Source organism: Manis javanica, chromosome 7, assembly GCF_040802235.1.
Source record: "Manis javanica isolate MJ-LG chromosome 7, MJ_LKY, whole genome shotgun sequence".
NCBI classification, from domain to species: Eukaryota; Metazoa; Chordata; class Mammalia; order Pholidota; family Manidae; genus Manis; species Manis javanica.
In genome coordinates this window covers 19330489-19344710 of record NC_133162.1, presented here as the reverse complement: position 1 = coordinate 19344710, position 14222 = coordinate 19330489, and the positions used below count along the sequence as shown (strand labels likewise).

General features: G+C 45.8%; 1 protein-coding gene and 1 long non-coding RNA gene across 13 annotated transcripts in view; one reads left to right on the top strand and one right to left on the bottom strand.

Annotated features, from left to right (window-relative positions):
- The window catches only part of XPNPEP1 (X-prolyl aminopeptidase 1), a 197040-nt gene that overhangs the window by 137114 nt on the left and 45704 nt on the right, over nucleotides 1–14222 (bottom strand). For 10 of the 11 annotated variants that reach the window (XM_073240449.1, XM_073240453.1, XM_073240450.1 and 7 more), the window contains 4 exons: nucleotides 6856–6925; nucleotides 5741–5914; nucleotides 4995–5071; nucleotides 3714–3812 (listed from right to left, as the gene is read on the bottom strand). In XM_073240449.1, the coding sequence (XP_073096550.1) occupies nucleotides 3714–3812; nucleotides 4995–5071; nucleotides 5741–5914; nucleotides 6856–6925 (420 nt within the window). Of the gene's footprint in view, nucleotides 1–95; nucleotides 692–3713; nucleotides 3813–4994; nucleotides 5072–5740; nucleotides 5915–6855; nucleotides 6926–14222 lie in introns of those variants that run through there. The other variant, XM_017677443.3, reaches the window with a different exon arrangement.
- The window catches only part of LOC108407849 (uncharacterized), a 42672-nt gene that overhangs the window by 23527 nt on the left and 4923 nt on the right, over nucleotides 1–14222 (top strand). The window contains exon 3 of one of the 2 annotated variants that reach the window (XR_005056741.2): nucleotides 854–948. The exons of the other annotated variant lie outside the window; for it this stretch is intronic. This is a non-coding gene — a long non-coding RNA (uncharacterized lncRNA). Of the gene's footprint in view, nucleotides 1–853; nucleotides 949–14222 lie in introns of those variants that run through there. 2 annotated transcript variants of the gene reach the window in all.

Sequence of the window (14222 nt, the reverse complement as noted above, 5' to 3'; positions counted from 1 at the left end):
GAAACCATCTGCCTCACAAGCCACCAACTCTGTAATGAGCTCACCTAACATGCAGAGTGGACAGTGCCAAGGACAGAGAGAAGGCTGAGACAAAGCACATTTAGACATTTTATTCACTAATCATAAATACAGTCTCACAAGCATTAAGGTGATCATGAATGATGTACTAGCACCTGAACTTGCCTGGCACCAAGCACTCAAAGTTTCACCATCACTGGCCAGAGAACTCACTGTGGCTGCTTGGGGCATCTCCCCTGAGTGTTTGGCTTTATGAGGACCCTTCCCTCTGGTGCAGCAATTTTACTCTTGGCTCATTCTCAGTAATTAAAAAAATCATAAAAGATCAAATGTTTGCAAGAAAATACCAAAGAGGACAAGAATATGTTCAGTTCTTCTTGCAAGAATATACCAAAGAGGACAAGAAGATGTTCAGTTCTTCTTAGAGTCTAAAAGTAAAAAGGGGAGGTAAAAAAGAAAGAGAGGAATGGGGAAAGATGTCAGGGGTCTGCCAGGTTTCTTCCTTTCTCCAGAGCATTTTACAAAAACAAAGACCAGGGAGGCATTAATGCTGTTTGGAGATGGGTTGTGTCTCTCTGATGAGCCACTCGAGAGCCTCCTGGCGGCCCTGTTTCTGCAATTCCTTCCCGATCACGTCCCTGCAGGTCAGGTGGTAACTGTTGAGCCAGTCGCACTACAAGAGGGAAGAAAGACAGAGGTGGCATTCACCATCCCACCTCTATCGAGGGCCACAGAGGCACATGGGGGGACAAGAAGGTAGAGTAGACGAGTACAAAACCCCTGCGTCCTGCTCATGGACAAATGACTGCCTTGTGTTCTATTTCCCTGAAAATAGATGGAAGAGACCACACTGATTATGGTGAAAATGCAGCTGGAATTGTCCACAGCATGTGCACTGGCAATGACTGTGAGGCAACCGTAAATACTGGTGTCGAGTCATGGCTTCGGGCCTCCCTGAGTGCACAGTCACCTGTGACCAGGTATTCCTCCTGACAGGACTCCTGGAAGCCATACCTATAGGCCATGACAAGAGGGATGGAGCAGGGGGCTAGGGAGCCCCTGCACCCACCCAGATGGCCTCATTCCCTTACACCTGAGCCATCCTGGGGAGACACAGGGAGTCTCTCTGAAAAACAGCCCTTGGACTGCCGGGAAGCCTCCTGCCAACAGGCTGTTTCCAACCCTGTACCCACTGAAAACGCTGACCAAACAGGCCGGCCAAGCCCACCGAGTCCTGTGACTGTGAGGCTGTAGCAACTCTGCTGAGGCACCGCTGGTGTGGCTAGCATGGCTGCAATAAGTCAAACGCCACTTGGGGATGTGGTGGTGTTACAAAAGCATCAAGGACCATGGTGTGGACCAGGTACCGGAGCCCAGCTGAGGGGCCAAGATGGGCAGGATGCAGTGGTGTTGCCAACTGGCTCTAACCCAGCCAGGCTTACCCTCACCCAGTAAGAGCTGACCAGGCCCTGCTGGGAGCTGGGGGAGGGTGAAAGTGGGTCTCAAAAGCAAGCAAACCGCTAGGTGTCAACAGGGAAGGCCAGGCATGACTGCGGTGCAGCTCAAAAGTAAAGACGACAGCTGCTGGCAGCAGCCAGCCCTGGGGCCACAGCGAAAGTCCCAAGGCCGATTTGGTTGAGGGGAGGAAGTGGGGGTGGCCTCAGCGAAGCGGAGCAACATTCCAAAGGCCCTGACAGGCTGCAGCTGCCCATGCTCACCTCCAACCAAGGTCCTCTGGTGACCAACGATGGGAATGCAGACCCAACCCAGAAGTCCCTGGAGTGACTGATAAGACAGTCTGTGTGGGAGATGTAATGGGCAATAACCAGATCTTTTAAAAGCCCAACGGACAGAATACTGTTGTGGGTGTTGCTGTGCCTTCAGACAGAACAAAGCCCCACGTTTATGAAGTGCTACATGGGATTGGGACTCTCCTGCTGAGATAATAAATGTGTGCTGCTTGGTATGTTACCCTGTCTACTGTTACTTGGGGAAACCTCCTTATGACCTGAGGGTAAGGAGGTACTTTCTGCCCTGACATGGTTTGCAAGAACAACAATTCAGCGGTTGGGACATGCAAGGTAGTGATGACCGACTGGACCAGAAGGCCTACTGGTCTGTGTCCCATGACAGGAAAATAAAACTGTTTCCCACAGGAAAAGTGGCCTCACTTACCCTTCCTTGTGCACTATTTCCCTGGATAAAGTGAAATGTCATATGAGAGAAACACCTCCTGATTAGCACTTTATGGGGACAACAAGGACTGTGTGACCTAGAAGTGGTAGGACACCACAGCCTTGGGCTCCCAAGAGTGTCAAGTGACTGCCTAACAGACAGTCCCTGGCTAAGACCCTTGGAGGCTATGCCCGAGGCCACTACAAGAGACACTGGCTCCCGTGGGGCAAAAAAAAATCTGTGCAGGGTGACTTCTTGTCCCCTTTCACCTAGGCCACTCCCTGTGGGGCCTGGAGGTGACGTGCAGTGCTAGCAGGAACTTACTGCTAAAGAGACACACCTGGCCCTGTGCAGCTGACGAGCTGAGCTTCCTGCCCAGCACCCAGCTGCAGGCGGAATAAACCAGCATCAGCAGGTTAGGTGCTATGAGTAGGACTGTTTGGCTGGTCAAGGGCACTGACGGTCAGGGAGGGGTGCCCAAGCATAGAGGAGAGGAGAGCTAACCAGGAAGTGAGACGGCCTTCCTGTCACCCACCTGTAAGCTGGACAAGCCCATCCCATCAGCTCCTCAGGCCTCGGAGGCCCTTTCCTCTACTGCCAAGCACAAGGCCAAGTGGGCCCCAGCAAGAATCCACTCTTGCCTCAAAAGGCACTCGATGGTCCCTGGGGCAAGGCCAGCGGCTGCCTTGGGTAACAGAAACTTATTCCTAGAGCAACCCACCACACTCATCCTGCTTTTGGTTCCTATCAGTTGTTTGCTTTTTGCCAGGACTCCCGACCACCTGCCTTTGAAATCTCCTTCCTGGCTTCTGGCCTCTCTTTCAGGCTTGGGAACCATTTTGTCTGTTTCTGTCCTGTTGCTGACCCTTGTCTCTGCTCTGCCCTTAGTACCTCCAGCCTTACCCCAGGTCTCAGGGCCTGCCTCCTCACCTGGTCTCGTGGGCACTGGGACCCACCATAGGATTTGAAGGGATTTCAAGATGTGTAAGCCTCTGAGCTTGACAGGTGAGCACTCTTGTGATCCTGGCTTTGTGAAGGTTTCATGGCCCAGAGTAACCAGAATAAGAGATAACCACCTCTCTCGCTGTCTGTGTGACAGCTAGGAATATGGTAATAGGTTTTGCTTCTCATCTCCTTAATATTTCATGCAACACAAGAAAACAATGGCCAACGTGCAATGGCCAACAGGCCCCACCACCCATGTGGCTTTTCGCAGGGAAGACACACAGCCTATTGTTTGCTAAACATCCCTCACTGCAGCCATGGCTCCTTCTCTCCCGGAAAGGCACACTATTCCCCCTAGGAATCCTTACAGCCCCACAATGCTAGGGGAAGCAGAACCATCTCTACCTGGAGGCCAAAAAAACGTAGGAAAAATATTTATATTCCTCAGAAGACCTAGGAGTTTCAGACTCCACTGGGCCAGACCTCTTAAGCTACAAGTAAGAACTGAGTAAAGAATGCATGACAGCTCTCCACCACACTCCCACTTCTGCCCTACCCCCAGACTCCCACATTACCTCTCTGTCTGTAAGAGAATCCACATTTATCATTTTGGTCTGTATCGGAACCAAAGTTAGAGGTTCAAAGGTCAGGCTTCCCCGGTTATTGAAGTTATACTGTCAGAGAAAGAAGAAACAGAAGCTTTTACTCCTCTACCTTGATGAGCCGCCTCATTCCCACCAGACATGACTGCCCCTCCAAGCCAGGTGTAACAGGTGACAATTTTTAAAAAGCACAAGGGGCATGATGAACACAGCTGATGCTGCTTCCCAAGCGCTGTCCCTGTACCATCAGGTAGAGCCCAACGAAGGGTGCCAAGAGGCTGGCTCCTGCAGCAAGTCCACAAGGCTAATGTCCACTATGATGTAAAGGAAGGAGGGGCAGGGTGTGAGGGTGTCTGGGCTCAGGGACATCTCCAGTTTTGGTTCTCAAGACTCTGCTGGGGCACAAGTCCCCCAAAACACTTTTTTAACAGTCAACTCTGCAGTCTGCCTTGACCCAGCCAGGCTCGTCAGGTGACAGGTAACAGGTTTGTCCGTTCTGTGTGGTATGGAATGGCTGGTGCACACAAGAGCATGTTGCGTCTCTGTTCTGGGCAGGGCCTTTGGGAGTGAAGTGAGGCCACTCTCAAGAGTGACTTCAGTGTAGAAGCCAAGAGCAGATCCCTACAACCTCCTTGCAGGCTTAGGAAACCACTAACCTCCAACTTTTCGAGTTCCATAGTCACCCATGCAGGAAGAACAAGCAAGTCTTCCAGGCAAAGCCCAGCAGCATTTGCCCCGTGATCTCTTGGTAACAGTGGTGGGGAGAAGGTGAAACACCTGTCTTAGAGCATGCAACACACCTGTCTTATTACCTGCCTGTGGGACCTGACCCATCGGTTAAACCCAGCTTTACCTGATACAAATCATCTGGGGCATCAGCTGTGAAAATACAGGTTCCAGGCCCCAGCCCTACAGATTGTGATTCAGGGTCTGAGAGGGGCCTTTAAACAGGCACCCATGTAGCAGAGGAGGCTTCACGACAAGATGCTGCCTCTGGGTAAACGAGCTCCAAATCACATCAAACAGGGGTCTGCCTGGGCTCCATTAATTCCATTTCTGTGTCTAGTTCACTAAATATTTTCTTTCAGGCTTTGCAGAAGGCAGTGATCTCTAGGACAGTTCCCAAACTCAAGGGAAGAAAGCTCCACTTTGGCCCCAGAATGGCACACTCTTAGCTCCAAAGGAAAAAGTCTTCATCTTCCCCTATTAAGGAATAAGGACATTTTAAAAATAAGTAAATACATAATTACTCACCTTAGTCTTCACAGGAACCACCAGGACAACATTCTCAATGCGAATTCCAAAAGCCCCATCTTCATAATAGCCTGGCTCTACAACAAACCAAACCCCAAAATGAGAAGCAGCCCACGGGAAGATGTACACCCAGCCCTACTACAAAGGAGGAGGAGAAACAGGTGAAGGGTTCAAGCCACTGAGAGCCCAGAGACACCTCCTTCTCCCACGTGGCCACTTCTTAAAGGCACATGAGGTACAGAAAGGTTCTGAAGTTCCTGAAAACTGGCTACCGGGTATGAAGTACAACAGGATCCACCAAATAAATCATTGTGCTATCCATAAGATATAACTGATACAGGCATTAAAATACATCCACAGAGATTTGGTAATGACATGGGAAAAGGCAGTACGTTATGAAGGTAGAATACAAACAATATGTTTAGTATAATCTGAATGATTAAAATATATATATCTACATAAATAAAAGACCAAAAGCTAACTTATCAAAATATTAAGTAATGTTTTCCCTGGGAGGCTGGATTGCAAATAATTTTCATTGTTTTCTATACACTGTACACAGCCTCACTTTTTCTAAAATGAATATGTATCACTTTTATATTCGTAGATTATTGTTGTTTCATTCAAGGTGACAGCAAGGGGAAATAATTTCCGATTTACTTTAAAATAATTAAATATAAGAAATATCAAAAGGTTTCAGGAAGGCTGGAGGAGCCATGCACGCCTTCTAAGTGGGAGACACCTACCATCAGTGACAATCATGCCCGCCTCCAAGGGCTCATCAGAGAATGTTTTATAGCTAATGCCACAAGGACCCTCGTGAACGTTCAGAAAAGACCCAACACCATGTCCCGTTCCATGCAGGTAATCCAGACCAGAGTCCCACAAAGCTGAGCGGGCAAAGGAGTCGAGCAAGTGGCCTGAAAGACACACAAAGAACCACTTGATGATATCTGTACAGCATTTTTCCATTTGCAAAGCACTTTAGAGATTCAATTTATTATGTATGTCTCCAGAAGATGGAACAGAAATGAGTGGGTAAAAGTTACTGGCAAGTTCAGATTTCAACCTGGTACAAAGAAGAATTTTCTAACAATCAGCATTCTCAAGGAGGGCAGCTCCCCAGCCAGTCATAAGCCAGTCTGAAGCTATAGGATCATTCGTCCAGGAAGCCAGAAAGGGGCTGAACTGCAGCCAGTGAGGGTGTTGACAACAAGGACTTTAACTTCCCAGCTCCAGGACCCTTAGGTTTCAGAACTACAAAGATGAGATTCTCACCAGACTGCAGGCAGGCAGGCAGGCAAGGCAGGCATGACAGATAAGAAAATTGGTGCCCAGAGAGATGAATGCAGGCCCAGTCTAAGCAGGTCCAAGGCCCAGGTCTTGTCAATTCCAAAGTCCAATGTTCCACCCACCAGTCCTCAAGCAAGGAGGTACACATCTAAAGACCAGTTCCCAGTAAAATGAGTCCCACTACGGGTCCTGAAAGGAGGCACTAGCCCAGCCCTGAAGGGCAGACAGGAAGCTGCACCAGCTTTCACTTGGACCAAGGCCTTCATGCCCGGCTGGCCCCTCCTGGGAGCCACCTTCCTTTACCCCCAATACCATAAGTGGCCAGGGGAGAGGTACACAGCTGACACTGGGCCCAGTCCTAAGCTTGGCTCCCTGGGAAGCCCTCTGAGCTGAGTCAGTGAGTCCAGAAGACTCACTCCATCCATGCAGGACCCCCACTTGCACTGGCTGGAACTGAAGGGGTCTGGGGCTGATACTGCAAGGGGAGGACTTGTTCTTCCACTCAAACTTAGTCACATTTGATGCCTAAACCAGAAAAGCCTGTCATATGACAGAAGGAACCACTTACCTTTGGTTCCAGTTGGGAAAATGGCTGCACTCACAGCTATGTGGCCCTTGAGGACATATGTGAAGCATTCCTGCCAAAGAAAACCCAGGGGGCATGTTTGAGAATAGGGACAGAAGCTTTAGTCATGCACTTTCCTGACAGTTCAGAAAATCTAGCCTCTGAGGGTCTTTTAGCAATGCCACAGAGAAAATCAGAGTAAAAAGAAAAAAATCTGGTGGAAAAAAAAAAACTTGTCCACAGGACCAACTTTCCAGAAAATCTTGAAATTAAATATCATAAAAGAACTATCAGAGGCGGAGCCAAGATGGCGGCGTGAGTAGAGCAGTGGAAATCTCCTCCCAAAAACACATAGAGCTATGAAAATATAACAAAGAAAAATCTTCCTAAAATAGAGACCACAGGACACAGGACAACATCCAGACCACATCCACACCTGCAAGAACCCAGCGCCTTGTGAAGGGGGTAAGATACAAGCCCCAGCCCGGTGGGACCCAAGCGCCCCTCCCCCCGGCTCCCGGCGGGTGGAGAGAAACCGGAGCGGTTTTTTTTTTTTTTTTTTTTTTTTGGCGAGCGCTTTTTGGAAGCCTTAGAGGGACGGGCCCCCGTTGCTGGGGAGGCAGGGTGGCGGGACCGGTGAGGAGGTGCCTGGGAACGGCGCCGGAGGACAAAGAATATCCCGCGTTTCTCCCTGCGAGACCTGGGGGCGGGTGCCTGAGACCGGTGCCTGAGGACGGAGGAGGTCGCGCGTTTTTCCCCTTTTTTTTTTTCTCTTTTTGGCGAGCGCTTTTTGGAAGCCTTGAAGGGACGGGGACCCCAGTGCTAGGGAGGCACGGTGGCGGGACTGGTGAGCGGGTGGCTGGGACCGGCGCCTGAGGACAAAGAATATCCCCCCGTTTTTCCCTGCGGGACCGGTGGGCGGGTGCCTGAGACCGGCACTTGAGGACAGAGGAAATCACGCATTTTTCCCCTTTTTTTTTTCTCTTTTCTGCGAGTGCTTTTTGGAAGCCTAAAAGGGACAGGGACCCCGGTGCTAGGGAGGCAGGGCGGCGGGACTGGTGAGCGGGTGCCTGGGACCGGCACCTGAGGACAAAGAATATCCCGCATTTTTCCCTGTGAGACCGGTGGGTGGGTGCCTGAGACCAGCACCTGAGGACGGAAGAAATCGCGCGTTTTTCCCCTTTTTTTTCTCTCTTTTTGCCGAGTGCTTTTTGGAAGCCTTGAAGGGACAGGGACCCCGGTGCTAGGGAGGCAGGGCGGCGGGACTGGTGAGCGGGTGCGTGGGACCAGTGCCTGAGGACAAAGAATATTGAGCGTTCCTTCCCTGCGGGACCGGTGGGTGGGTGCTTTTTGGAAGCCTTGAAAGGACAGGGACCCTGGTGCTGGGAGACAGGGCAGCAGGACCAGTGAGCGGGTGCCTGGGACCGGCACCTGAGGACAAAAAAAAAAAAAAAAAAATCGCTTGTTTTTTCCTTTTTTTTCCTTTTTTTTTTCTCTTTCTTTCTGTTCCCTCTCTCATTGTTGCTGCTGTTGTTTTGGTTTGGAGAGTGCTTTTTGGAAATCTTAAAGGGGCAGGACAGGTCACTTAGACCAGAAGCAGGGAATCTGGGGATCTCTGGGCACTCTAACCCCCTGGGCAGCAGGGAGCACAGAGGCCCCTTACGGAGATAAATAGTCTCCTGGCTGCTCCCCCTCCAACGGGGCTCCACCATTTTGGAGGAACAGCCCCAGCCAGGCCAAGCCCACAGCAACAGCGGAGATACACCCCAAAGCAACTGGGCAGGAAGCAGAAGCCCTGTCTGCGCACAGCTGCCCAGCACAAGCCACTAGAAGTCGCTATTCTCCCAGGAAAAGGCTACAAACCAACAAGAAGGGAAGCTCTTCCAGCGGTCACTTGTACCAGCTCTGCAAACTATCTCTATCACCATGAAAAGGCAAAACTACAGGCAGACAAAGATCACAGAGACAACACCTGAGAAGGAGACAGACCTAACTAGTCCTCCTGAAAAAGAATTCAAAATAAAAATCATGAACATGCTGACAGAGATGCAGAAAAAAATGCAAGAGCAATGGGATGAGATGCAGAAAAAAATGCAAGAGCAGTGGGATGAAGTCCGGAAGGAGATCACAGATGTCAGGAAAGAGATCACAGAAGTGAAACAATCCCTGGAAGGATTTATAAGCAGAATGGATAAGATGCAAGAGGCCATTGAAGGAATAGAAGCCAGAGAACAGGAACGTATAGAAGCTGACATAGAGAGAGATAAAAGGATCTCCAGGAATGAAACAACACTAAGAGAAATATGTGACCAATACAAAAGGAAAAACATTCGTATCATAGGGATATCAGAAGAGGAAGAAAGAGGAAAAGGGATAGAAAGTGTCTTTGAAGAAATAATTGCTGAAAACTTCCCCAAACTGGGGGAGGAAATAATCGAACAGACCATGGAATTATACAGAACCCCCAACAGAAAGGATCCAAGGAGGACAACACCAAGACACATAATAATTAAAATGGCAAGGATCAAGGACAAGGAAAGAGTTTTAAAGGCAGCTAGAGAGAAAAAGGTCACCTATAAAGGAAAACCAATCAGGCTAACATCAGACTTCTCAACAGAAACCCTACAGGCCAGAAGAGAATGGCATGATATACTTAATGCAATGAAACAGAAGGGCCTTGAACCAAGGATACTGTATCCAGCACGACTATCATTTAAATATGATGGTGGGATCAAACAATTCCCAGACAAGCAAAAGCTGAGGGAATTTGCTTCCCACAAACCACCTCTACAGGGCATCCTACAGGGACTGCTCTAGATGGGAGCACCCCTAAAAAGAGCACAGAACAAAACACACAACATATGAAGAATGGAGGAGGAGGAATAAGAAGGGAGAGAAGAAAAGACTCTCCAGACAGTGTATATAACAGCTCAATAAGCAAGCTAAGTTAGGCAGTAAGATACTAAAGAAGCTAACCTTGAACCTTTGGTAACCACGAATCTAAAGCCTGCAATGGCAATAAGTACATATCTTTCAATAGTCACCCTAAATGTAAATGGACTTAATGCACCAATCAAAAGACATAGAGTAATAGAATGGATAAAAAAGCAAGACCCATCTATATGCTGCTTACAAGAAACTCACCTTAAACCCAAAGATAAGCATAGACTAAAAGTCAAGGGATGGAAAAACATATTTCAGGCAAACAACAGTGAGAAGAAAGCAGGGGTTGCAGTACTAATATCAGACAAAATAGACTTCAAAACAAAGAAAGTAACAAGAGATAAAGAAGGCCACTACATAATGATAAAGGGATTAGTCCAACAAGAGGATATAACCATTCTAAATATATATGCACACAATACAGGAGCACCAGCATATGTGAAGCAAATACTAACAGAACTAAAGAGGGAAATAGACTGCAATGCATTCATTGTAGGAGACTTCAACACACCACTCACCCCAAAGGATAGATCCACCGGGCAGAAAATAAGTAAAGACACACAGGCACTGAACAACACACTAGAACAGATGGACCTAATAGACATCTATAGAACTTTACATCCAAAAGCACAGGATATACATTCTTCTCAAGTGCACATGGAACATTCTCCAGAATAGACCACATACTAGCTCACAAAAAGAGCCTCAGTAAATTCCACAATATTGAAATTCTACCAACCAATTTTTCAGACCACAAAGGTATGAAAGTAGAAATAAATTCTACAAAGAAAACAAAAAGGCTCACAAACACATGGAGGCTTAACAACATGCTACTAAATAATCAATGGATCAATGAACAAATCAAAATAGAGATCAAGGAATATATAGAAACAAATGACAACAACAACACTAAGCCCCAACTTCTGTGGGATGCAGCGAAAGCAGTCTTAAGAGGAAAGTATATAGCAATCCAGGCACACTTGAAGAAGGAAGAACAATCCCAAATGAATAGTCTAACATCACAATTATTAAAACTGGAAAAAGAAGAACAAATGAGGCCTAAAGTCAGCAGAAGGAGGGACATAATAAAGATCAGAGAAGAAATAAACAAAATTGAGAAGAATAAAACAATAGCAAAAATCAATGAAACCAAGAGCTGGTTCTTTGAGAAAATAAACAAAATAGATAAGCCTCTAGCCCAACTTATTAAGAGAAAAAGAGAGTCAACACAAATCAACATAATCAGAAATGAGAATGGAAAAATCACGACAGACTCCACAGAAATACAAAGAATTATGAAAGACTACTATGAAAACCTATATGCCAACAAGCTGGAAAACCTAGAAGAAATGGACAACTTCCTAGAAAAATACAACCTCCCAAGACTGACCAAGGAAGAAACACAAAAGTTAAACAAACCAATTACAAGCAAAGAAATTGAAACAGTAATCAAAAAACTACCCAAGAACAAAACCCCGGGGCCGGACGGATTTACCTCGGAATTTTATCAGACACACAGAGAAGACATAATACCCATTCTCCTTAAAGTGTTCCACAAAATAGAAGAAGAGGGAATACTCCCAAACTCATTCTATGAAGCCAACATCACCCTAATACCAAAACCAGGAAAAGACCCCACCAAAAAAGAAAATTACAGACCAATATCCCTGATGAATGTAGATGCAAAAATACTCAATAAAATATTAGCAAACAGAATTCAACAGTATATCAAAAGGATCATACACCATGACCAAGTGGGGTTCATCCCAGGGATGCAAGGATGGTACAACATTCGAAAATCCATCAACATCATCCACCACATCAACAAAAAGAAAGACAAAAACCACATGATCATCTCCATAGATGCTGAAAAAGCATTTGACAAAATTCAACATCCATTCATGATAAAAACTCTCAGCAAAATGGGAATAGAGGGCAAGTACCTCAACATAATAAAGGCCATATATGATAAACCCACAGCCAGCATTATACTGAACAGCGAGAAGCTGAAAGCATTTCCTCTGAGATCGGGAACCTGACAGGGATGCCCACTCTCCCCACTGTTATTTAACATAGTACTGGAGGTCCTAGCCACGGCAATCAGACAAAACAAAGAAATACAAGGAATCCAGATTGGTAAAGAAGAAGTTAAACTGTCACTATTTGCAGATGATATGATACTGTACATAAAAAACCCTAAAGACTCCACTCCAAAACTACTAGAACTGATATCGGAATACAGCAAAGTTGCAGGATACAAAATCAACACACAGAAATCTGTAGCTTTCCTATACACTAACAACGAATCAATAGAAAGAGAAATCAGGAAAACAATTCCATTCACCATTGCATCAAAAAGAATAAAATACCTAGGAATAAACCTAACCAAGGAAGTGAAAGACTTATACTCTGAAAACTACAAGTCACTCTTAAGAGAAATTAAAGGGGACACTAATAAATGGAAACTCATCCCATGCTCATGGCTAGGAAGAATTAATATCGTCAAAATGGCCATCCTGCCGAAAGCAATATACAAATTTGATGCAATCCCTCTCAAATTACCAGCAACATTCTTCAATGAATTGGAACAAATAATTCAAAAATTCATATGGAAACACCAAAGACCCCGAATAGCCAAAGCAATCCTGAAAAAGAAGAATAAAGTAGGGGGGATCTCACTCCCCAACTTCAAGCTCTACTACAAAGCCATAGTAATCAAGACAATTTGGTACTGGCACAAGAACAGAGCCACAGACCAGTGGAACAGATTAGAGACCCCAGAAATTAACCCAAACATATATGGTCAATTAATATTTGATAAAGGAGCCATGGACATACAATGGCAAAATGACAGTCTCTTCAACAGATGGTGCTGGCAAAACTGGACAGCTACATGTAGGAGAATGAAACTGGACCATTGTCTAACCCCATATACAAAGGTAAACTCAAAATGGATCAAAGACCTGAATGTAAGTCACGAAACCATTAAACTCTTGGAAAAAAACATAGGCAAAAACCTCTTAGACATAAACATGAGTGATCTCTTCTTGAACATATCTCCCCGGGCAAGGAAAACAACAGCAAAAATGAGCAAGTGGGACTACATTAAGCTGAAAAGCTTCTGTACAGCAAAAGACACCATCAATAGAACAAAAAGGAACCCTACAGTATGGGAGAATATATTTGAAAATGACAGATCTGATAAAGGCTTGACGTCCAGAATATATAAAGAGCTCACACGCCTCAAAAAACAAAAAACAAATAACCCAATTAAAAAATGGGCAGAGGAACTGAACAGACAGTTCTCTAAAAAAGAAATACAGATGGCCAACAGACACATGAAAAGATGCTCCACATCGCTAATTATCAGAGAAATGCAAATTAAAACTACAATGAGGTATCACCTCACACCAGTAAGGATAGCTGCCATCCAAAAGACAAACAACAACAAATGTTGGCGAGGCTGTGGAGAAAGGGGAACCCTCCTACACTGCTGGTGGGAATGTAAATTAGTTCAACCATTGTGGAAAGCAGTATGGAGGTGCATCAAAATGCTCAAAACAGACCTACCATTTGACCCAGGAATTCCACTCCTAGGAATTTACCCTAAGATCGCAGCAATCAAGTTTGAGAAAGACAGATGCACTCCTATGTTTATCGCAGCACTATTTACAATAGCCAAGAATTGGAAGCAACCTAAATGTCCATCTGTAGATGAATGGATAAAGAAGATGTGGTACATATACACAATGGAATACTACTCAGCCATAAGAAGTGGAAAAATCCAACCATTTGCAGCAACATGGATGGAGCTGGAGAGTATTATGCTCAGTGAAATAAGCCAAGCGGAGAAAGAGAAATACCAAATGATTTCACTCATCTGAGGAGTATAGGAACAAAGGAAAAACTGAAAGAACAAAACAGCAGCAGAATTACAGAACCCAAAAATGGACTAACAGGTACCAAAGGGAAAGGAACTGGGGAGGATGGGTGGGCAGGGAGGGATAAGGGGGGGGAAGAAGAAGGGGGGTATTAAGATTAGCATGCATGGGGGGGAGGGAGAAAGGGGAGGGTGGGCTGCACAACACAGAGAGGACAAGTAGGGACTCTACCACATTTTGCTAAGCTGATGGACAGTAACCATAATGTGGTTGTTAGGGGGGACCTGATATAGGGGAGAGCATAGTAAACATAGTATTCTTCAGGTAAGTGTAGATTAAAAATTTAAAAAAAAAAAGAAAGAAAGAAAGAAAAGGGTAATTACTCCTTAACAGGATAAAACTATTGGTAAATCAAAGATCAACGCATGCTTTAAATATCCTTAATGTTGATCACTTAAAGGGTGTCAGATGATCAGCTATGGAGGTACTCTTTTCTGATAATATTCCTTTCTCTTAATTAAAAAAAAAAAAAAAAAAAGCAGTTAC